A 24823-nucleotide genomic window follows, 5' to 3' on the forward strand; every position below is an offset into this window, starting at 1 on the left:
CTGCGTCTGTACCGTCTGTAGCGTCTGTAGCGGCTCCGCTCTCATGCTCTGTCCGCCTCGCAGCGCGTCAGTCCGGGGTCTGATCAGCGGAGAGCATCGGAGGAGCAGCGGCATCTGGAGCGGAGGTAAGAGCTGCAGGAGGAGGGGGAGGGGCAGGGCGTGGAGGAGGGGGGGACGGGGACGTGCGGGCTGCCTGTCTGCCTGTCTGCCTGTCTGTCATCCTGTATGTCTGCCTGTCTGTCTGTGTCTGTCTGTCTGTCTGTGTCTGTCTGTCTGTCTGCCTGTCTGTCTGTCATCCTCTATGTCTGCTTGTCTGTCTGCCTGTCTGTCTGCCTGTCTGTCTGTCATCCTCTATGTCTGCTTGTCTGTCTGCCTGTCTGTCTGCCTGTCTGCCTGTCATCCTCTATGTCTGCCTGTCTGTCTGCCTGTCTGTCTGTCTGTACTTACCGGCACCGGAACGTCTCCGCGGCTCCAGGACGGAGAGGCCTCACCTGTCAGGCCTTCAGCCGCGGATGAAGCGCTGAGGCCTGGCGGGACGTTTCTAACGAGCCGCTCCGGTTCATCCAGCATTCAGGGTGTGTGTGTGTGTGTGTGTGTGTGTGTGTGTGTCTGTTATCCTCGGGGTGGATAGTATGATAGTGATGATGCTGATGATGAAGATGATGTCATGAACAGGTTTACCCACTCCAAGGACACTTCCTGTCCGGTAAGGGAAGCTGCAGAGGCACAGGTCACGTGACTGCACACATCAGGATGACGTCACACCTGAGTGTCCATGACAAAGGACGAATCAGAGCTTCAGTAACAGTAATTGTTTAATCTGGCGAGGATTTAAAAAATGAATCAACGACTGTTCTATAAAGTGAGAGACGGTCAGTCCTCAAATCTGAGTGCAGGTGCAGATGCAGATGCAGGTCCATGTCAAGGTGCAGGTCCAGGTCCAGGTGCAGGTCCATGTCAAGGTACAGGTCCATGTCAAGGTGTAGGTGAAGGTCCAGGTCCAGGTCCAGGTGCAGGTCCATGTCAAGGTGTAGGGGCAGGTCCAGGTCCAGGTGCAGGTCCATGTCAAGGTACAGGTCCATGTCAAGGTGCAGGTCCAGGTCCAGGTGCAGGTCCATGTCAAGGTACAGGTCCATCTCAAGGTGTAGGTGAAGGTCCAGGTCCAGGTGCAGGTCCATGTCAAGGTGTAGGGGCAGGTCCAGGTCCAAGTGCAGGTCCATGTCAAGGTACAGGTCCATGTCAAGGTGTAGGTGAAGGTCCAGGTGGAGGTCCATGTCAAGGTACAGGTCCATGTCAAGGTGTAGGCGCAGGTCCAGGTCCAGATGCAGGTCCATGTCAAGGTACAGGTCCATGTCAAGGTGTAGGGGCAGGTCCAGGTCCAGGTCCAGGTCCATGTCAAGGTACAGGTCCATGTCAAGGTGTAGGTGAAGGTCCAGGTCCAGCTGCAGACTAGACTAAAGCCAGCAGGTTTGTAGCAGAGCTGCCAGATCAACGATTTATCTGAAAATAATTTTTTTTTACTTTGAAAAAGTAAAAAATCTGATTTAAAATGTCTGTGATCATTTCCTGAAGCCCAACACCTTCACATAATTGTCTGACTAGTCCTGAATCAGTCAGTGGACATCCGGAGCGAGAGGCGGGGTTCACCTGGACAGGTGTCAGGTCCATCAGAGGACAAACAGTTCACCTTCTGGTGGAGGGGGGAACCACAGAACATGATGGAACCCGGAAGGTTCCGTCCTGAATCGGACACGACAAAGACACAAAACAACCACAAAGAGACAAACTGAAGAGACGTCCATCGTCTCAAATACTCTGTGTTCCTTCCTCATTCGCTGTCTGGCCTCCATTTCCCAGGATGCTCTGGGGTTTCCCGGAAGGCCTGTGAAGATGAGTGTGACATCATGGTTCCTGGTGAGCAGCTCGGGATCTCGACACCGCCTCCCCAAAGAGATGATCTTTGTGGGCCGAGAGGACTGTGAGCTCATGTTGCAGGTGAGACGTCCGAGGACAAGTGAAACATCTGTAGACAGGTGAGATGTTTCCAGACAGGTGAGACATCTGTAGGCAGGTGAGATGTTTCTAGACAGGTGAAACATCTGTAGACAGGTGAGATGTTTCCAGACAGGTGAGACATCTGTAGGCAGGTGAGCTGTTTCTAGACAGGTGAGACATCTGTGGACAGGTGAGATGTTTCTAGACAGGTGAGACATCTGTGGACAGGTGAGATGTTTCTAGACAGGTGAGACATCTGTAGGCAGGTGAGATGTTTCTAGACAGGTGAGACATCTGTGAACAGGTGAGATGTTTCTAGACAGGTGAGACATCTGTGGACAGGTGAGATGTTTCTAGACAGGTGAGACATCTGTAGGCAGGTGAGATGTTTCTAGACAGGTGAGACATCTGTGGACAGGTGAGATGTTTCTAGACAGGTGAGACATCTGTTGGCAGGTGAGATGTTTCTAGACAGGTGAGACATCTGTGGACAGGTGAGATGTTTCTAGACAGGTGAGACATCTGTGGACAGGTGAGATGTTTCTAGACAGGTGAGACATCTATGGACAGGTGAGATGTTTGAGGACAGCCGAGACGTTTGAGGACAGGTGTGAATGTGTTTGTTTGTGTTTTCAGTCTCGCAGTGTGGACAAACAACATGCTGTCATCAACTACAACACAACGACTGACGAACACCTGGTCAAAGACCTGGGCAGCCTGAACGGGGTGAGACTGGAAGGACTACACAACAACCACACAACCACACAACAACAACAACCACACAACAACAACAACACAACAACAACAATCAATCAACCACACAACAACCAAACAGCATGACAAAGACAGCGCTCACGTGTCAGAGTGTAAGTGAACGCAGCATAGTAACTGTTGTTGATCTGTTGTTGTTTGTTTGTGCAGACGTTTGTAAACGACCTCAGGATTCCTGATCAGACCTACATCACCCTGAAGGTGTCGGACATTGTCCGCTTCGGATACGATATCCTAACTGAGTGTGTGTGTGTGTGTGTGTGTGTGTGTGTGTGTGTGTGTGTGTGTGTGTGTGTGTGTGTGTCTCAGTTGTGTTATCATTCTTAACTTTCTCTCCACATTCTCATGTTTATGTCCTGGAGAAAAGTCAACACAAAGTACCAGAGGAGGCTCTGAAGGTCAGTGTGTGTGTTTGTGTGTGTCAGTGAGGTGTGTGTGGTTCCATCTCATGTTGTGTGACAGTCACTGAAACTGCTAACAGAGAAGTGTGAGTGTCTCATGATGGTGATGATGAGGATGATGAGGATGAGGATGAGGATGAAGATGAAGAGGATGTGATCAGCTGTGTGTTGTGTGTTTCAGCATGAGAAGTACAGCAGCCAGTTACAGAGTCTGAAGGTTTCAGAGGGAAAGAAAATGGACGATCAGGACGATCGGACCAAAACCCTGAGCAGCAAGACCCAGGGTACCACATACAGATACTACACCATACTACACAATACCACCACAGTACTACCACAGTACTACCACAATACTATGTTGTGAGGATCTGCTGTGTGTTCCAGAGGCTCCGGGCGGTCGGCCCACTCCCCTGTACGGTCAGCCGTCCTGGTGGGGAGAGGAGGATTATGGGAGTAAAGGTCAGAACAGCAATGAACCACATCCAGGTGAGATGATGTGATAATATGAACTCAAATCATTACATGATGAAAGACAAACAAACATTATTATTCTTGTTGTTTACTCTGCATTCACTGGACAATATATTTGATTAAAATACAACATAGTAGTGTTTTTATAAAACGTTAGCTTGCTAACGTCTCTGTTTCCACCAGACCTTCTGTCTGTGGATCCTCTGTCAGACTCTCAACCAAAGACCTTCTCCTCGTACCACCGAGAACCCAGTTACTTCGAGATTCCCACCAAGGACTTCCAGCACCCCAGAACCTCAGGGGCTGAGCTACACGAAATACCCACCAAGGACACCGATACACCCCCTGCTCCCCCCTCCCCTCCCACCCTGACCCCGCCCGTCGTTCAGAGCCACGCCTCTTTCACCATCGAGTTCGACGACTGCACGCCCGGCAGGATCAAGATCAAAGACCACATCACCAAGTTCTCCACTCGCCAGAGGAAGCAGCAGGATCCGCCTTCCAAGACGACCATCACAGCTACACCTGCCGAGGTGATGTCAGCAGAGAGCAAAGTGGCTGATTGGCTGGTCCACAGTGATGTCAGCATGATGAGGAGACGTCCAACGTGTGAAGATGTTTACAGCACCAAGAGCGACCTCGCCATGAACATGAAGATCCTCAAAGGTCAGAGTCTGATGTCACCGTCTAGTTCTACTGTAGTTCTGCTGTAGTTGTACTGTAGTTCTACTCTAGTTCTGCTGTAGTTCTGCTGTAGTACTACTGTAGTTCTTCTGTAGTTCTGCTGTGGTTCTGCTGTTTTTCTTCTGTAGTTCTATTGTTGTTGTTGTTCTGTAGTTCTGCTGTAGTACTACTGTAGTTCTTCTGTAGTTCGACTGTAGTTCTGCTGTGGTTCTACTGTAGTTCTACTGTAGTTCTGCTGTGGTTTTACTGTAGTTCTAATGTTGTTCTTCTGTAATTCTGCTGTATTTCTACTGACTAACCAAAGAGCTGAAAGCTGCTCAGATGTCCAAGCTGTTGATTGTCCGTGGGACTAACACGACTTTACTCCACAGGTCGTCTTCTGATCTTCATATCAAACATATTGATCAATGGGTTAATTTATTTGTTCTTGATGTCAGGTCACCATCATGATGATGGAACCCAGAGTGACTCAGAAGACCCGCCTCTCAAAGGAAGGAGTAAATCCCACCATTCTCATCACTCCATCCAATCAGAGCAGTCCGAGGCATCGCAGCAGACTGTCCAATCAGGTCAGTCTATCCGCTGTCAGCCGCCTGCTCCGACACAGAAGCTCCATCAGCAGCCGCAGTATGTTCCACCCAGACCGGCCCAAGCCTCACCTGTGGCCCCAGAGCGGCCCCTGTCCCAGAGCCCTCCTCAAGCTCAGTCCCCCACGACAGAGACACCCAAGCAGGGCCCCCAAGAGCACCTCACCCAGCAGGCCTTCATCATTGAGTTCTTCGATGACAACCCGCGCAAGAAACGTTCACAGTCCTTCACGCACAACCCCGCCCACACCGACTCGTACTCTGCGCTGAAGGCCAAGTTGGAGCGGCGGAAAGGCAGCGAGAGGCCGGCATCTGTGCACGGCCACATCCCACCCACCCAGCAGGTGACGGTTCCTCTGAAGGGTCAGGGCCACAGTGGACCCCAGAGGTCGAGCTCTCTGAAGAGGGAGAAGACAGAGGGTGAGGCGGCCTCATCAAATTCCTCCCCTCGCTCATCCTCAGGCATCATCATCAGACCCTTTGGCAGCGTCGGGAAGAAGTCCAAGCTTGCTCAAGAGTTTGCCACTGAATTCCTGAAGGTTTCGAGTCTGCAGGACTCTTCCCCAATGAGCGACAAAATGTCACCTCCACCAATGTCTGCGCCACCAGTGATGGTGTCGCCTCCTCATGCAAGGATTCCCTCCCCACAAGAACCTCCAGCCCAGTCTTCAGTCTCCTACCCCTCCTCCCCCTCACAGCCTCCAGCAGTGTCAAAGCCCTCCATTCCCACGAATGCTGGACAGACGAATGCCTCTCCAGTGCACTCCTCTGCACCTCACCTGTCCGTGTTGCTCCCCCTGGGCGTCCGTGCAGGAGACATGAAAGGTTCCCAGAGGATGGTGAGGAACGAGGAGGACGACAGTCTGAGTGATGCCGGGACCTACACCATCGAGACAGAGTCGCAGGACAAGGAGGTGGAGGAGGCTCGCCACATGATCGATCAGGTGAACTCACAGTGATCATGAACTAACTAACTAACCCTGACGACCAGATGAGTCGTGAGTGTAATTGTTCACAGACATGTTACTGCAGTATTCCACTAGAGGGCAGCCCAGAACTCAGCCTTTACAGAACTTCTGGGTTTATATCCTGGAAATAAAAAACATGGCAACTCTTGAGGAGGTTAGTCGGGTAACTGCTGACATGACGGCGCACTTGTAGATGAAATGTGAGGCTCTTAAATCAACACTGTCATGACAGTGGCGACCCGACAGTTCATGTGTGTATTGCATCTTGTGGACACGTAGTGTTAAATTCTGAGGACGTGCGCAACCAACGCACCAACGAACACAGGATACACGAGGCAGCCACAATGCTTTAGCTTCCAGTCCTGAGCAGTGGGCAGAGAAAATCCTTACTTGTGTAGAAAGTGCAACAGTTAAAACCTGGTAAAGTTGCTTTGCATTGAGAAACAACAGATCATTTCTCCAGTCACAAATAATTCATTGCTAAGTCTGAGGACAGCTGAGTTCATTCTGTTGTTGTTGTTAGCAGGAAACTTTGTGATGCTACGTTGCTAATACTGTTGCTACTAGTGAACATTCGTAAGCAGAACAGACATAATGCCGATAACATCAAAAAGATTGACCAACACTTATGTTACATCTTCCCCCAATCGGGGAATTGAAAATACCATCGTCAGTATAAACACAGATCAGGACTTTTGCTTCAACACAACTCACAACTGGAACTATTTAAGTGTGAGACATGCGTATGTCACCAGTAGATTTGATTTAGGGATGCATGAAACCTCTTGTCCTTCTTGCTCCTTCCTGTTGCCATGGCCCCGCCCCCCTCCTCATGCATGCCCTGTGCTCTGACAGGTGTTTGGTGTCCTCGACTCTCCAGAGTACAGTGGTGTGAACACAGGAGTGTATAGACCTGTAATAAATGATGGCAAGGATGAACAAGCTAACCTGCCTAGTGATGGTAGCACTGTGGACCCGTTGCATGGCTTTATCCCAGCTGCTATCAGTGGCCCCCCAACAGGCCCGATACAGGTAAAACCGCTGGAAAACCGAATCAGAACCTGGAAAAACACCTGTGTAGCATGTTCTGATCCCAGTGCATGCAGACTGGTATTCCCTCACTTTCTCCTGGTACTTATCTCAATCTGTCAAAACTTGTTGGAGTCTTTGGTGCCATATTTCTATTCTCTGGTAATTTTGTCAATCGTCCTTATTTTCAAGGTTCCAACTGCTCATGCACAAGGTCTGGAAGGACCTAAGTGGGTTTCCCGTTGGGCCAGTCTGGCAGATGGCTATGCGGAGCCTGGTTCCACTCCAGCTCAAGGGGAATGTCTGGAAGGTGCTGTTAAACCTCTGTTCTAGCATTTTGTTAAGTGTGATCAGTTGAGGTCTTGTATCAAACCTCCATGACCCCATGTCCACCTGGTATTAACATGAGATCTATATCTGGATAATTGATCTGGAAGACAACATCTGATCATAGTTCTTTGCATTTATTGCCTTGTTATGTTTTACCTGCACTGTGATGAATAGTACTATAGTTTATATGATATATAACTATGATATTCTAAACCCATCACAGTTGATTTATCACCACAGTCTGAGGTTGCTGTAAAGCTCCTTTCCTCTTCACATTGACTCGTTTCCAGGTGAAGAAGTTGCAGCACAAATGTTAATGATTGACACCTAAAGTATTTATTCTTGAATATACATTTTTTTTTCTAAATAATAAAAGACATTGATAAGAAAAGTTGTGATAATGTTACAAATTGTTGTTGTAGATTTGCGCTCTATGAGCAGGTCGATGGGAAGTTACAGTTACGACAACTCTGAGTCAGAGTCCAGCCACAGCTCCAGGACAAGAAGGCTGCTGCCCCAGCTGCCCCCAGAAAAGCTGGATGGCGTCGCCCCGAGTATCCTGATACGCCATGAGTCTTACCAAGGCCAGGAACCTACGGACAGAGTATCTGGTGCCCCCCGCCCACAGAACTCCACCCAGTGCCTGTCCGTTCAGGAGGACGTGGACCCAGACAGCCTGAGTGACGCCAGCCGATCAGATGATGGACTGGTTATGGAAAAAACAAAGAAGAATCAGGTCAGGCCTGGAGCTCTGTCTCCAGGGGTCAGTGGTCCTCAGTTTAAAGGTCAGGAGAAGGTGTCTCCATCCACCAAATCCACCTCCTTCTACATCGGTTCTGAAAACCATCCAGGCAAACCTGACCGAGCACGGAGCCCAGTACAGTCTGAGAAGATACGAGACCCACCAGCAAAAATTCCCCCCACCACAGTCCTGATCCGACACCTGAGTGGACATGAACCCAGGAGAACAGGTGTCAAGCCCAACAGCTCGGCTCCAAACCTCCAAACACAGGACAAGGATTCTGTCCCAACCAAAGACACCTGCATGTCATCCTTTGTCCGGCAGGAGAGCTTCACCAAAGACCGGCCCAGTGACACCATCCAGATGAAGAAACTTCCCCACATTTCCAGCCACCCGTCCATCAGAGACATGGAGCAGAGGAGGGAGAACATCCAGGACACACAGTCCTTCTTACAGGAGGCTGAGGGAACTCTGTCCTCTCTGGACACCAGGTTCCCCTCGTCTGGTTCAGGTCGCAGCTCAAAGAAAGGGGGCTCCTCCAGCCACATGGATGACTCCCTGTCTGGTGAGTCAGATGTGGACACTGCAAGCACAGTGAGCCAAGTGAGTAGCAAAAATGCTCCAGTAAACTATGCCCCTAAAAAGCGTCCCGCCATCAGTAGCCTTCAGAAGGAGAAATCCTCTTCCAGCCCGTCCATCCAAGAGAAGGGACGGCAGCTTACTGCCCGTGAACGTCTTTCTGAGAAACGCCGAAGTCAGACGACTGCAGATTCATCAAGTAAGGCAGATGCAGCAAAGCGCTTTCAATTGCGCCGCAGTACGGGGAACCGTGGATCTCTGGATCTCTCTGAGGGCCAACAGGGTTCTGGTACACACTGGACTGAATCTGCCACATCTGACCATGAATCTTCCCGTTCATCCAACCGCAGCAAGAAAATCACCGCCCCACTTCAGAAAGAAGACGATGGAAAGACACCCAAGACAGCGACTCAGCAGGTTCTGACACGTTCCAACAGCCTGTCAGCACCACGGCCGACCCGAGCCTCCATGCTCCGTCGAGCACGACTGGGTGAGGCCTCAGACAATGAAGGTGCTGAGACTGACCGGGGATCCCAGAATTCTGACAATATTACCGCACCACCCAAAGTCTCCGCTGAAGGGAAGAAACTATCCAGACTGGACATCTTAGCAATGCCGAGGAAGAGGACCGGCTCCTTCACAGCTCCCAGCGACAATGAGATGTCCTCCACAGGCCGGTCCGCTTCCTCCAATCGGAACGCCGAGTCTGTTGCCACCCACAGGAAGATATCGCTGGGCGATACCCGGCAGGCGGCCAGCAGAGGGGGCGGAGCTCCAGCGAAGCAACCACTGACCCATTCTCGGTCCAGCGGAGCCAAGTACCCCAGCTCTGGTGAGTCCTGACAATTGTAAGTGCCTAGTCCGGTTCCCTGGTCACATCATTCACAAGTGGTTTGCTTTATTTGGTCAATCATGTGAACAGATTGGTCAGTTTTAATTACATTCAGCTCCTGAATTAATTCAAACATGATGCCCATTCAAATGTTAGAGTTTATTAAACAACTTCTCCACAGGTCAGCTGCTCTCTGATTGGATGTTTCTTACACAGTTGCTCTCTGTACATCGCTTAGAAAACAGTTTTGGTCTTTGACTTTGACTCTGCCTCAGTGTCTCATACTTTGTCCTGATGATTCAACGTGACGATCGTTTCACTTCCGTCAGCTGATGAAATTAATCTACATTAAAATATTCACAGGTTCCCGTCGCAGACAGAAGGACTCAGACTTCTCCTCTTCCTCTGAGGAAGAATACAAAGTGAGTGCTGTTACTTATAAAGCCAAGCGCTCCTCTCATCCCTCCGCCTCCGCACAGACTCCCCGCAGCCACCGGGCGGCCGCCGCTCGACCCAAGTCTGTTTCCCTGGAGACGGAAGAGGATGAAGACCAGAACGAGGCAGACCCCTACCAGAACTGGTCCACGCACAGCGCAGAGATCGCCAAGTAAATAAACAATAAAATATCTCAGTTTATTTGATGCAAACTGACTTTTCTTCGTGTCCAGGTCAGTCAGTTGTTTGTGTTTCCCACGCAGGCTCAGTCAGGACCTGGCCAAAGATCTGGCGATCTTGGCGAAGGAAATCCACGATGTAGCCGGGGACGGAGACTCACCAAGCTCCGGCATGGCCACCGGCGCATCACCCAGCTCGTTGCCTAACACCCCGGCCTCCACCATCTCGGCCAGGGAAGAGGTGGGCATCGAACCGCCGAACATCGCCCGACCGTAGCGACCAGCACACATACCACAGCTTCACAGAACACGCCACATGATGTTCAGACCACGTTATGTCAGAGAAATGTTCATAACTAACGATTTAACAAATCAGGGACAGTCTAAACTGGTCTGATATTCTGAACAGTGTGTTCACAGTTTGTTTCTTATAATCTTGGTCTGTAGTTTTATCATCTATCGATTATCACACAGAGTGGCCGAACATCAGAAGTGAGCTGAGGAGAAAAGTCTGATTCTCTGCAGTCGACTTTCAGGTTGATTGACGAGAGCCTTCATCACGCTTTGGATTCTCATCATTCATTTCTCTGTTCTGCTGCACAGACGCCTTCTAATTCATACTTACGTGGGGTTCGACCATCTCAGGTGTCTAACTCTGGCTCATCACTCCTGCACTGTGATTGGTTCCCCTCTTCACATCCTGCCCCTCCCATCACTGATCCTAACACTCCCCTGTCGCCGGCGTTGGATCGTTGTGAAGCACAGTAGATGTTTTTATTCAGGAGATTTGTCTGATTCACTGAGTCCGACATGGAAGAGTTTCAACAACAAAACAGCTGAGTCAGTACAAAACCAGGTCCATGTTCTGAAGTGAGCGTTAGAACCCAACCAACTCTGTTCTACTTTACCTGATCACAGTCCAACTGACTCTGAACCGACCCAACCTCACTACAACCGACCAGACTGTGTCCAACACTCTTCTGTTGTATCTGAACTCCACACAACCATTATCTCCTGTCCCAACTCTACACCTCCACCAACTCTTAACTGACCCGACTCTGGCGGACCTGACCCGACTCTGAGATCTTCCTGCTCACACTGGTTCTGCTCTGTTCTCTCAGCAGTGTTGTTGTGAACACACCTCTTCCACTGTCCTGCAGCATTAATTAACTGGTTGTACTGGTCCCTGTCGTAGTTAATCCACTGTATCCCAGCAGGACTAAAATTCACTGCACACACTGCGGCCTCCACCATCGCAGCTGCATGTTGACTTGGTGCATGTTCACAGAGCTGCAGCATCATGGCTGCTCGCTGGTTTGATAACCAACACTCAGAGGTTGGATCACTGCCTCTACTCTCTTTCCAGCTGGTCCAACATATCCCTGAGGCCAGTTTAAACTACCAGAAGGTTCCTCCGGGTTCTTCTGTCGTCTTGGACCTGGATGCAAACATGAATGAGCCGGAGACCGGTTCTAATCAGCGCCGTCCGTGGAACCGCGAAGAGGTCACTGTCCAATCTGAGGCTACGTTCACACTGCAGCTCAGTCGCCTCAGATCTGAACTTTCCTTTCTCACGACACTCAGGATATTTTCACCTGAGATGAAGATTCACCGATGATTCTTTCAGATGGTGTTTTCAACTCAAACTCTTTGTCCCTTGAATCTCTGTGTGTAGTTTAGTCTTTAAATGTGAAGCTGGAAACTAGAAGTGTTCAATACATTATTGACAACCAGGCGTAACCGTAGCAACAGTGATGTGTGGATGGAGCCTAAAACTGGTTTATGAAAATCTAAAGAGAATGACGCCATAATTTAATTATTTATGTCCTCCTGACAGCTTAGGCCGGCCCCTCACAAGCAACAAAACAACAACAACAACAACGTAGATGAACAAAGTTGTGAAAAGGAAAGTATAAAGAGTCTGAATATCTGCAGCGTGAACGTAACCAAACATCAACAGTTGTCAATGAAACTTCTGACTGCAGTTAGTTTTGGTTTGCTGGGAAAACAAGAAGTGAACTCCTGCTGGAGGCGGGGCTTCGTCTCATGTTCAACGTCCTCTGTCTGTGATTGATTGACAGGTGATTCTGGACAATCTGATGCTGAATCCAGTGTCTCAGCTGTCGCAGGCCATCAGGGAGAACACAGAGCAGCTGGCCGACAAGATGAAGTGAGGACATTTATATAAAGATGATCTGCGACTGTATATAAAGACGATCACTGACTGTATATGAAGACGATCACCGACTGTATATAAAAACGATCAGTGACTGTAGATAAAGATGATCAGTGACTGTATAGAGACGATCACTGACTGTATATGAAGACGATCACCGACTGTATATAAAAACGATCAGTGACTGTAGATAAAGATGATCAGTGACTGTATATGAAGACGATCACTGACTGTATATAAAAACGATCAGTGACTGTAGATAAAGATGATCAGTGACTGTATCTCAAGACGATCAGCGATTTTCTATAAAGACGATCACTGACATTATATAAAGACGATCACTGACTGTATATAAAGACGTTCAGTGACATTATATAAAGACGATCAGCGACTGTATATAAAGACGATCAGCGACTGTATATAAAGACGATCAGCGACTGTATATAAAGACGATCACTGACTGTATATAAAGACGATCACTGACTGTATATAAAGACGATCACTGACTGTATATAAAGACGAGTGTGTGTCTCAGGGTTTTGTTCCAGAACAAGGCCGAGGTCTGGGAGGAGATTGAGGCGAAGATCAAGGCAGAGAATGAAGTTCCAATCCTGAAAACCTCCAACAAGGTTCCTCTGAAAACTCAGTAGTTATAATTAGTATTTTTTATTATTAATATCAGTTTTCACGTGAATGAGCTGAAACCTCCTGTTTTCTGTTTCATGCAGGAAATTACCTCCATTTTAAAAGAGCTGAGACGAGTCCAGAGGCAGCTGGAAGGTACGAGCACATTCTGATTCTGAACATCTGCTGATCCACCTGGTGGTTACAACAGAATGACAACATTGAAATCTTGTTGATAAAAGAACGAAATAACTTTTTGTTCAAATCAGAACTCAGATGACGCAGGTTTCTCTCGATGGAGCAGATCAGTAAATAACTCAAATTTCTGGCTGAGAAACTGTTTCCCCGACAACAGAACAACTGAGGAGTGACACAGCTTCGCTAACGGTTCCCCCTGCTTCCAGTATTTATGCTAAGCTAGGCTAAACACTTCCTGGTGTGATCTCTGTACTGGACAATTGTTATTTTTTTCATTTGATCAATTTTAAGGCTTAAACCGGCGTAGATTCATTAATGTCCTCTTGTTCTCGCTGCAGTAATAAACACCATCGTGGAGCCCGGTGGGAACGTCCAGCCTGCAGCCGTCGGGACGTCCTCTCTCGGTCCGACTCGACCGTCCGCAAAGGAGAAGAAACCCGCCTCCAAGACCCGCAGTGCCCCCGCCACCTCCAATGCCAACGCCAGCACCAAGCGCCCCCCTCGTGGCCCGGACGGGGCCCAGTACAAGGCCTGAGGCCACACCTGCAGCAGCCACACGTGTCGAACCCAGAGAGGTTCTTCTGGATCGTCTGGACGCAGCAGCAGGTTGAAGCTCTGGTGCTGTTTCTCGTACAAACTGGATCTTTGAAGAGACGTGACGTTCACACTCAGTTGTGATGTTGAATCTCACAGACTCGTCACTGTCTCACTTCAGTGTCACAGTCACAGTTGAGGAATCGTTAACGTTCCTCCTCTTCCTCTCGTGTCCGTGGTCAAAGACTCAAAGACTCAAAGACTCAAACACCCTCGTCCCCCTGAACTAATGCTGCCTTCAGGTCACATTGCTGTGAGTTATGAACTTTATTCACGTCAACGTTAAAGTCGTGATTATGACCAGGACAACAAAACAAAGACGATCAGTGACTGTATATAAAGACGATCAGTGACTGTATATAAACACGATCAGCGACTGTATATAAAGACGATAATTGACTGTATATAAAGACGATCAACAATTGTATATAAAGACGATCACTGACTGTATATAAGGACGATCACTGACTGTATATAAAGCTGTATATGCAGACGATCACTGACTGTATATGCAGACAATCACCGGCTGTATATACAGACAATCACCGACTGTATATAAAAACGATCAGCGACTGTATATAAGACGATCAGAGACTGTATATAAAGACGATCACTGACTGTATATAAGGACGATCACTTACTGTATATAAAGACGATCACTGATTGTATATGAAGACGATCACTGAATGTATATAAGGACGATCAGAGTCTGTGATCGTGGAGTGGAGCCGTGGTATCGAGGCTCTGCCCACACCTGCTCTCGACCAATCATGAGTGTTAGCTGTCATGACATCATGACGTCTCAGCCCGTTTGTATATAATCACATAACCAATGAAAATGATAAGAACTACCTAAAATGACAGAAACCATTTATTTAACGTCTACTTAGATAATATACTTAACATGGAGGGGACGGGGATTATGACCTGTACTGCAGCCAGACACCAGGGGGCGAGGCTTTTGACCTCACTAGAGCAAGACACCAGGGGGTGGGGCTTATGACCCGTACTGCAACAATACACCAGGGGGCGGGGCTTATGACCCGTACTACAGCCAGGCACTAGGAGGCGGAGCTTATGACCCGTACTTACAGCCAGGCACTAGGGGGCGGAGCTTATGACCTGTACTACAGCCAGGCACTGGGGGCGGGGCTTATGACCCACACTGCAACAATACACCAGGGGGCGGGGCTTAGGACCCGTTCTACAGCCAGACACTAGGGGGGGGAGCTTATGACCCACACTGCAACAATACACTGGGGGCGAGGCTTATGACCCGTACTACAGCCAGACACTAGGGGGCGGGGCTTATGACCCACACTGCAACAATACACCGGGGGCGAGGCTTATGACCTGTACTACAGCCAGACACTAGGGGGCGGGGCTTATGAGCCGTACTGTAGACAGACACTAGGGGGCGTCATGATGACGTCATCCATCTTTATTTGCAGTCTGTGACGAGAATAAATGCTTTTTAAGGCAAATATATAAATATTTAGAACTGCTTCACATCGCTTGAGCCGCACGATGTTCAGACGTCCTGATAAACTTTGTGTTTGATAAACTGTGTGTGTGTATGTGTGTGTGTGTGTGTGTGTGTGTGTGTGAGGTTGTGTTGAGTAATAACTGAAGCACATTTAGTGGAATGTAGTTGGATGAGCAGAGGATCAGGGTTTGTTTAGCTTAGCTTAACAAGTAGCTCAGCTTAACCCTGAGGAGAAGGCTAAAGTTTCCCCCTGCTTTCAGTCTTTGTGCTAAGCTAGGCTAACTGGACAACTGGAGTGTGGCTGTGGAGAGACAGAATATTTTTGACTTTTATTTTGTAAAGTGCATGTTTCCTGTATGTTCACCAAATGTGCACTTTTTCATGGTTAAGTGGGTGGAGCTGAGATTCAACAACCATGAGAATGTATTAACTCATCAGCCGCCCACAACACATACCTGATTGGCTGTTGCTGTGATGATGTAACTGCTGCTGCTCCAGGTGATTGGTGGTTTGTGTTGTTCTGTATCTTTGTCATGAAAATAAAAGATCAATCGCACACTCGTTCATCATCAGCAGGATGTTTCATTTCTAATAAACTCATCTGATGATTGGACGATACCAGCTGTCAATCAGTCGAACAGAACCGAGGACGGAAACTGAGGAACACTGAAGGTCAGGGCCTCCAGGGGTCAGATGACTCCACAAAACCAGAAGAGTAAAGGTTAAAATATGAATTATGTAAACAGATAGCAGTGACATTGTTGAAAAGTGACTGAATGGTTTGTGACAGATTCAGATCCTGGACCAGGGTTTTTTCAAAAGTTCAGCTCGTTTCCTGAAGGAGAATTTTCTCTGATGAGAATCGATCAAAATTATCAATCCAACACGCGCTGCTCAATGGTCTGTTGGACTGTAAACTCAATTCAATTTGATTTGTACAGACAGATCATAATCATACCATACATTACCTCAAGTCCTGAGTTCACAGTGAAGTGATCTGTTGATAATATGAACTATGATCTGTCAGATATGATGGAGACTGATTATTAAAGGGCCATATTGTCAGAATTGAGATTTCCTGGCTTTTGTCATAATAAATAAGGTGGAGGGTTTGTGAGAACAGTAAAAGTGTCCAAACGGTCAATAAACAGACAAATACACAGTTTACATTTAGGCTCACCGTCATTCTGTTGCTGAGCATCAACAACATCGTTGACCAGGATTCATAATGAGATTAATACAAGAGACAGAACTAGCTCTGAATCATTTCACCTTTGCAAAATTCATCGGAAACCGGTGTCGGCGATGACTGGTCAGGAGATGGGATCAGGAGATATAAGCTCCTCGCTCCGGGACATCACAGTCAGAGCCGCTCTAAGGTGAACAGACGAGGTAGTTGGCCTGGACGAGCGTCACTCAGAAAACAGTCGGCTAATCAGAAGAGAGTCTCGTAACAAGAGCTATAAAACCATATTGAGATGTTTTATGGTTCCAAATAAAACACATAAATCTTTGTTTCAACTTAAACACCAGAAAGGTGAATATGGACCTTTAATATGTTTGTAGGTGATTATATTCTGAATTTAACAGGAAGCCGATGCAAAGATGTGAACACTGGAGAAATCTGATCTTCTAGTTCCTCTGCTGCAGGCTCAGGAGGTTCTGGTCTGGACATGTGGGTTGTGTCCACCAGGAGGCAGCAGAGGTGAGGCCATGTGTTCTGTCAAGTCATGATGCAGAGTGTGTGTGTGTGTGTGTGTGTGTGTGTGTGTGTGGTTCAGGTCAAAGTGTAACATGAACTGGGCCGCACCTCATCGTGTGTGTGGCCCCACCCCTCTGCACGGGCCGCTCCGTCAGAGCCTGAGGTCAGAGATGAGAGGTAACAAGGTTTTTTCAGGTTCAGAACATGTAGAAAATATGTAGAACATGTAGAAAACATGTAGAGAACATGTTGCTGCTTCATCATTTATTGAAGAAGTTGCCGGTGTCGAGTTGGTGTTGAATATTCAGCAGGTCGCGACGAGGAGAACCGAGGAGGACCGAGGTGGGAACTGCTGAAACTGAAGAACCCTGCGATGTCAGAGTCCGACAGACAAACTGAAGGTCAGAGCCTTTTGTTTGTCTTTGTTGCGGGGGGTCGTGTCCCCGGTCGGGACGTCCTGGTCCAGAGGAGCAATAACATGAAACCAGACAGACACAGAAACGTGAGAGTCAATGTTAAAATATGAATTATGGAAAAATAAAAAGCAGTGACATTATTGAAAAGTGACTGAATGGTTAGTGAACCTGCAGAGACAGATTCAGAGACAGTTAGAACCAACAGGTCATCACATAGAACCAACAGTAAGATAGAACACAGATTGGACCATAGAACCAACAGAACCTCGTTTGTACACGGAACATTGTATGATCCAAGATGTTTCGTTGAACTTTCCGTCCCGTGTTGACTTTTCTTCAGTCGACTGGTTTCTGGCAGGTTTTGGTTCACAACTGTTCTGTGTCTGCAGGAGAAGAGTCGGACCGTGTGGACGAGGTCGGGAGGAGGCTGATCGTCCGGGAGGAGCAGCTCTTCAGTCAGGACTCAACCAGTGAGGACAACAGCCGGCTGCAGAAAGACTTCGAGGATCTGACCCTGCAGATATGGACGACTGTTCAAAACACCTTCACCTCCTCCTCCTCCTCAGGACAGCTGGACCAGCTGAGGAATGCCGTGGCCTGCATCCAGCAGCAGGAGGTGCAGGACCGGCGCTGGACAGATCGTCCCGAGGACCGACTCCCTGTGTGGCGTCCTCTGAAATGTATCAGCGCTCACAACACTCTGCTGCACAACCTGGTGGAGTCCAGACTGACGGAGGCTGCGGAGGACGAGTCGGGTGGAACCGAAGGCTTCTCCTCACCTCTGAAGAGAGAGGTGAGACATGTCAAGAGTCTCCGAACACATAGACCTTCGCTCCTGTTGTCAGCGTGTTGTTAGCGTGCTGCACTCAGATGTGCAGGTCAGTAGCTCAGCTCCTAACAAATGTCTGCAGGTGTGTCACATGGGGAGACGTGTGAGGGACGACCTGCTGACGGTGGCGAGGACGGTGACGGACTGTTACCCTCCGGAGATGGACGTCCTGAACGTCTACGCCGGACTCTACCACCAGAGCTTCTCTGCTCGGCTGACGGAACTCGCCGCCTCTGGACCGGAGATAAGCGACTGCAGCTACCTGCTGCTCTGGGTGAACCACTTCTACCCACAGTGAGTCGCTGCGACAGACGCCGAGACTAAACGTCCAGATCTTAGTTTATTCTCAGCATTTGACACAGAGACACACAGATGAACGCTGGTCTCACGGGACACACACACCTGATGAACACACACACACACACACCTGGTGAACACAAACACACACACACACCTGGTGAACACAAACACACACACCTGATGAACACACACACACCTGAACACACACACCTGATGAACATACACACACACACCTGATGAACACACACACACCTGAACACACACACCTGATGAACATACACACACCTGATGAACACACACACACCTGATGAACACACACACACACACACACCTGGTGAACACAAACACACACACCTGATGAACACACACACACCTGAACACACACACCTGATGAACATACACACACACACCTGATGAACACACACACACCTGAACACACACACCTGATGAACATACACACACCTGATGAACACACACACACCTGATGAACACACACACACACACACACCTGGTGAACACAAACACACACACCTGATGAACACACACACACACCTGAACACACACACCTGATGAACATACACACACACACCTGATGAACACACACACACCTGAACACACACACCTGATGAACATACACACACCTGAACACACACACAATTGAACACACACACACACACACACACACACCTGATGAACACAAACACACACACCTGATGAACACACACACACCTGAACACACACACCTGATGAACATACACACACACCTGATGAACACACACACACCTGAACACACACACCTGATGAACACACACACACACACACCTGATGAACACACACATATAAACACCTGATGAACACACACACACACACCTGATGAACACACACACACCTGAACACACACACACACCTGATGAACACACACACACACACACCTGGTGAACACAAACACACACACCTGATGAACACACACACACACCTGATGAACACACACACACACACCTGATGAACACACACACACCTGGTGAACACAAACACACACATCTGATGAACACACACACACACATCTGATGAACACACACACACACCTGATGAACACACACACACCTGAACACACACACACACCTGATGAACACACACACACACACCTGATGAACACACACACACACACACACACACACACACACACACACCTGATGAACACACACACACCTGAACACACACACCTGATGAACATACACACACACCTGATGAACACACACACACCTGAACACACACACACCTGATGAACATACACACACACACATACACTTGATGAACACACACACACCTGAACACACACACCTGATGAACATACACACACACCTGATGAACACACACACACACACCTGATGAACACACACACACACACACCTGATGAACACACACACACACCTGATGAACACACACACACACACCTGATGAACACACACACCTGATGAACACACACACACCTGATGAACACACACACACACCTGATGAACACACACACACACACCTGAACACACACACACACACCTGATGAACACACACACACCTCAACACACACACCTGATGAACACACACGCCTAATGAACACACACAAACCTGAACACACACACCTGATGAACACACACACACACACACACACACCTGATGAACGCACGCACATACACACACCTGATGAACGCACACACACACACACACACACACACACACACACACACACACACACACATACACACACACACACACACCTGATGAACACACACACACCTGATGAACACACACACACCTGATGAACACACACAAACCTGAACACACACACCTGATGAACACACACACACCTCAACACACACACCTGATGAACACACACAAACCTGAACACACACACCTGATGAACACACACACACACACACACACACACACACCTGATGAACACACACACACACACACACACCTGATGAACGCACGAACACACACATACACACACCTGATGAACGCACACACACACACACACACATACACACACACACACACACCTGATGAACACACACCTGAGAGACAGATGAGACAGAAGGGTCGTGTGAAGAAGACAAGCTGTGATGTGATCACGTGTGTCTTTACGTCCTGAGCCTGTTTCCTCCTCAGTACAGTTTTAAAACATGAAGACCTGGACGGGAAGATGAGGGTGGAGCGTTCGAGTTCTCTGCTGCTGGAGGACGACCTGACCCGGCTGGAGGAGCAGTACCTGACCCACCAAGAGGTGACGACCAGCGGATCGACGTCCTGCAGAGCCTCAGACTGACTCCGACTGATCGTCGTGTCTGGATGTTTCTTCCTTCAGGACAAAGTCAAGTTGTGGCTGAGCAGAGCGTTACAGAAGGAAGAGGAGAGCTGGCTGAGCGGCGCCAACCCTGAGCTCATCGACAGCTACTGCTACAGTCCACTGGCTGCTGATGTCATCCAGGTGAGACACACAGCAGGTGTCACGGACAGGAGTGATGTATGAGAGGGTGTGAACAGGTTCACCTTGATTCACCTGGACTTCAGTCTGTGATGGTGCTGTTGTTTCCAGATGACAGACAGGGTCCTGACGGAGTCTGGACACGTGATCAGAGAGCAGAGCAGAGGTGAGAGGATCACCGCTCACCTGGAGAGTTTCCTCAGCAGGTAGGCCACGCCCACCACACGCAGGAGCACGTTTCACGTGTCACGAGTCAACACGTGAAACTACATGTTCCAGCTACAAGACGAGTGTGGAACAGTTTGTGAAGATGAACCAGATGAACCTGCGCTCGGTGATCAAAGCTCACCTGGTCTGTGAGCAGCAGTTCAGGTGAGGTCACCTGCTGCTCAGCTCAACTCTCCTGAGCTGCTTCTCAGCAGCTGATTGGCCGACTCTGATTCTCCTCAGGGATTACGTCACAGATCCGACAGGAAACCTGACTGAGCAGCAGAGACAACGCTGTCTGGACACTCTGACTGCACTGAGGGATTGTGGGTACAGGTACTTTACCTGTCCCATCCACCTGGAGCTGAAGGTACGAATCTTAGACCGTATAAACACAGTGACTTTATATAAAGACGATCAGCGACTGTATATGAAGACGATCAGCGACCGTATATAAATACGATCACTGACTGTATATAAAGACGATCAGAGACTGTATATAAAGACGATCACTGACTGTATATAAAGACGATCACTGACTGTATATAAAGACGATCAGTGACTGTATATAAAGACGATCACTGACTGTATATAAAGACGATCACTGACTGTACATAAAGACGATCACTGACTGTATATAAAGACGATCACTGACTGTATATGAAGACGATCACTGACTGTACATAAAGACGATCACTGACTGTATATAAAGACGATCACTGACTGTACATAAAGACGATCACTGACTGTATATAAAGACGATCACTGACTGTATATAAAGATGATCAGTGACTGTATATAAAGACGATCACTGACTGTACATAAAGACGATCACTGACTGTATATAAAGACGATCACTGACTGTACATAAAGACGATCACTGACTGTATATAAAGACGATCACTGACTGTATATAAAGCTGTATATGAAGACGATCACTGACTGTATATGCAGACAATCACCGGCTGTATATACAGACAATAACTGACTGAATATAAAGATGATCAGTGACTGACTATATATAAAATGACAGCCCTTTTATCCTGGCGTTTGTCTATTTGATTAGTTTCATCTGACTTTATAGATAAATAAGTGTGTTACAGTCACCTGTGTGTGTGTGTGTGTATGATTGATTGTGTGTGTGTGTGTGTGTGTTCAGGTGTGTTACCGTCATCTGTGGACGTCTGTGTGGATGGACGGGTCACTTCCTGTCGTCGACTCTCTGCTCAACTCTCTGATTGGACAGCTGACGGACCTGAAGGACCTGAGAGAAGCCTGCAGACAGGTGAGACTGTTTACCTGTCTTTCTCCCACCTGTCTCTCTCTCCTGACCTCCTGTCTGTCTCTCTGTAGTCTCTGCTGTGTGTCGTCCATCAGGACGTGGTTCTTCAGTATGTGATGAGGATGATGAAGACCAAGATGAAGGGCAGAGAGCAGCAGGTGGGCGGAGCTCAACGGATGAAAGAAGATGCTCAGAAGATCAACGACTTCTTCACAGAGGGGGTGAGACACGTGCACGCTCATACACGTGTGCGCTCATACACGTGCACGGATCATAGTTGGGCAGTAGTGAAGTGTTACTGTACCTCAGTGTGTGTGTATGTGTGTCCTCAGGGCTGCAGCGAGTCCTTGTGGTTCTCTGAGGTTCTCTGCAGCATCGCTGAGGTTCTTCGATTGCAGGATCCAGGAAGTGTTCAGCTAGAGCTGGTCAGTCTGGCGAGAGCGTTCCCCGACCTCAGGTAACCTCTCTGACCTTCACTCAAGAGAACGGAGGTGCGGAGGCTCAGACATTCAGACGTCCAGACGGTCTAAACATTAGGTGGAAGTCAGCGATGGCTTCATTTACCCCCGTTATTTTAATGTCATAACGTCGCCCTCACGGCAGCTGTTTGTTGATTAGCGACATTACTGTACACGTTGTGGTTTGTTTTAACAACAGCCATAATTCAAGTAGGATATTCATTTCTGTAACCAGTGCAGAGCTACAAGGGGACACCATGTGTTTCACAATGATCAGGATTGAATGTTTTAATGGGCCAATCAAAACTAGTCTAATCTTCAGGACAATCAGGATTGAGAAACCAGGACTTGGGTAAGTCCCGACTCCTGGTTTCATTTCTCTTTGTGGGTCTTTGCCATGGGAGACGGCAGGTGTGGCCAGGTGGGCTCACGTGTCGTAGGAGTTGAGTGAACTTGAATCATCAGGTCACTGACAATCAGCTTCTGTCTGTGAATCTACTGCAGCAGGTTTTTGTTCCTGGTTTTAAAACGATTTTGTTTGTGAGACAATCGACTGTATATAAAGACGATCACTGACTGTATATAAAGACGATCACTGACTGTATATAAAGACGATCAGCAACTGTATATAAAGACAATCACTGACTGCATATAAAGACGATCACTGACTGTTTATAAAGACGATCAGTGACTGTATATAAAGACGATCAGTGACTGTATATAAAGACGATCAGTGACTGTATATAAAGACGATCAGTGACTGTATATAAAGACGATCAGTGACTGTATATAAAGATGATCACTGACTGTATATAAAGACGATCAGCAACTGTATATAAAGACGATCAGCAACTGTATATAAAGACGATCACTGACTGCATATAAAGACGATCACTGACTGTTTATAAAGACGATCAGTGACTGTATATAAAGACGATCAGTGACTGTATATAAAGACGATCAGTGACTGTATATAAAGACGATCAGTGACTGTATATAAAGATGATCACTGACTGTATATAAAGACGATCAGTGACTGTATATGAAGACGACCACTGACTGTGTATAAAGACGATCACTGACCTTGACAAACCCTTCACACTGTGATTGTTCTGATCCGTCTCTCCTCAGTGACGTTCACGTGTCAGCGCTCCTGTCTTTGAAAACCGGCCTATCAGCTGCTGACACTCGCTCCATCCGGCGGAGCGTGAAGGAGAACCGCCTCCTCGATGTCTCCACCAGTCACAGCCCTCCGTTTTTCTCCAGGGTCAAAGTCAATTGGATCAGTACTAAGATCAATCAGATGAGGCTGTAGAAGTGTGTTAGCATGTTGTTGGCATGTTGTTAGTTTGCAGAATCACTCAGTAAACAGTTGTTTTTTTTATTCTCATTGTAATTTGTTCCAGTGTTGCTGATTTATAAAGGTAATAAAAAATCATATTTTATTTGGGAAGTCATTGCTCGTGGTTTACATGTTGATGACAGACAAACATTTAGTCGAAGGCTTCAGCTCATTTGAAGAGATAAAGATGGCGTCTGCAGGTCAGACCACACCTGGCTCACGGTCCGGTCTCAGGTCCAGTCCAATATGGTCCAGTCCGATGTGGTCCAGTCTGATGTGGTGTTCCTCAGGTCCAGTCCGATGTGGTCCAGTCCAATGTGGTGTTCCTCAGGTCCAGTCCGATGTGGTCCAGTCCAATGTGGTCCAGTCCGATGTTCTGTTCCCCAGGTCCAGTCCGATGTGGTCCAGTCCGATGTGGTGTTCCTCAGGTCCAGTCCAATGTGGTCCAGTCCAATGTGGTCCAGTCCGATGTGGTGTTCCTCAGGTCTAGTCTGATGTGGTCCAGTCCAATGTGGTCCAGTCCGATGTGGTGTTCCTCAGGTCTAGTCCAATGTGGTCTAGTCCGATGTGGTGTTCCTCAGGTCCAGTCCAATGTGGTCCAGTCCAATGTGGTCCAGTCCGATGTGGTGTTCCTCAGGTCCAGTCCAATGTGGTCTAGTCCGATGTGGTGTTCCTCAGGTCCAGTCCTGGGCCTCCTGTACTTCCTCTGTGGAAACTGATTGTG

General features: G+C 48.1%; 2 protein-coding genes across 10 annotated transcripts; both read left to right on the forward strand.

The window, feature by feature from the left end:
* Positions 1–1116: 1116 nt before the first annotated feature.
* cep170bb (centrosomal protein 170Bb) lies at positions 1117–15642 on the forward strand. Of its 7 annotated transcripts, XM_035618453.2 has the most exons (19): positions 1124–1995; positions 2632–2721; positions 2917–2995; positions 3106–3164; positions 3349–3451; positions 3552–3653; positions 3822–4304; positions 4760–5853; positions 6733–6909; positions 7099–7216; positions 7659–9389; positions 9753–9996; positions 10088–10244; positions 11370–11507; positions 11841–11909; positions 12085–12173; positions 12715–12808; positions 12908–12959; positions 13340–15642. In XM_035618453.2, the coding sequence occupies exons 1-19, from the start codon at positions 1891–1893 to the stop codon at positions 13534–13536; spliced, it is 5181 nt and encodes a 1726-aa protein (XP_035474346.2). In that variant the 5' UTR covers positions 1124–1890; the 3' UTR covers positions 13537–15642. The 7 variants fall into 7 exon arrangements, with proteins under 7 accessions (XP_035474353.2, XP_035474354.2, XP_035474346.2 ...); XM_035618452.2 differs by lacking the exon at positions 11841–11909 and having other exon boundaries at positions 6733–7008; XM_035618455.2 differs by lacking the exon at positions 11370–11507 and having other exon boundaries at positions 6733–7008.
* A 1250-nt stretch (positions 15643–16892) lies between these two features.
* On the forward strand, positions 16893–24195 carry LOC118290666 (tumor necrosis factor alpha-induced protein 2-like). 3 transcript variants are annotated; one of them, XM_035618466.2, is made up of 14 exons: positions 16893–16960; positions 17092–17184; positions 17589–17669; positions 17766–17992; positions 18111–18322; positions 20495–20609; positions 20691–20813; positions 20922–21016; positions 21090–21182; positions 21261–21387; positions 22177–22302; positions 22371–22520; positions 22632–22756; positions 23889–24195. In XM_035618466.2, exons 1-14 carry the CDS (start codon positions 16954–16956, stop codon positions 24070–24072), a joined length of 1758 nt encoding a protein of 585 aa, XP_035474359.1. In that variant the 5' UTR covers positions 16893–16953; the 3' UTR covers positions 24073–24195. The 3 variants fall into 3 exon arrangements, with proteins under 3 accessions (XP_035474359.1, XP_035474356.1, XP_035474358.1); XM_035618463.2 differs by having other exon boundaries at positions 17589–17992; XM_035618465.2 differs by having other exon boundaries at positions 17589–17992; positions 22395–22520.
* The last annotated feature ends 628 nt before the right edge of the window (positions 24196–24823 follow it).

The sequence above is a fragment of the Scophthalmus maximus genome, chromosome 18 (assembly GCF_022379125.1).
Source record: "Scophthalmus maximus strain ysfricsl-2021 chromosome 18, ASM2237912v1, whole genome shotgun sequence".
Lineage (NCBI taxonomy): Eukaryota > Metazoa > Chordata > Actinopteri > Pleuronectiformes > Scophthalmidae > Scophthalmus > Scophthalmus maximus.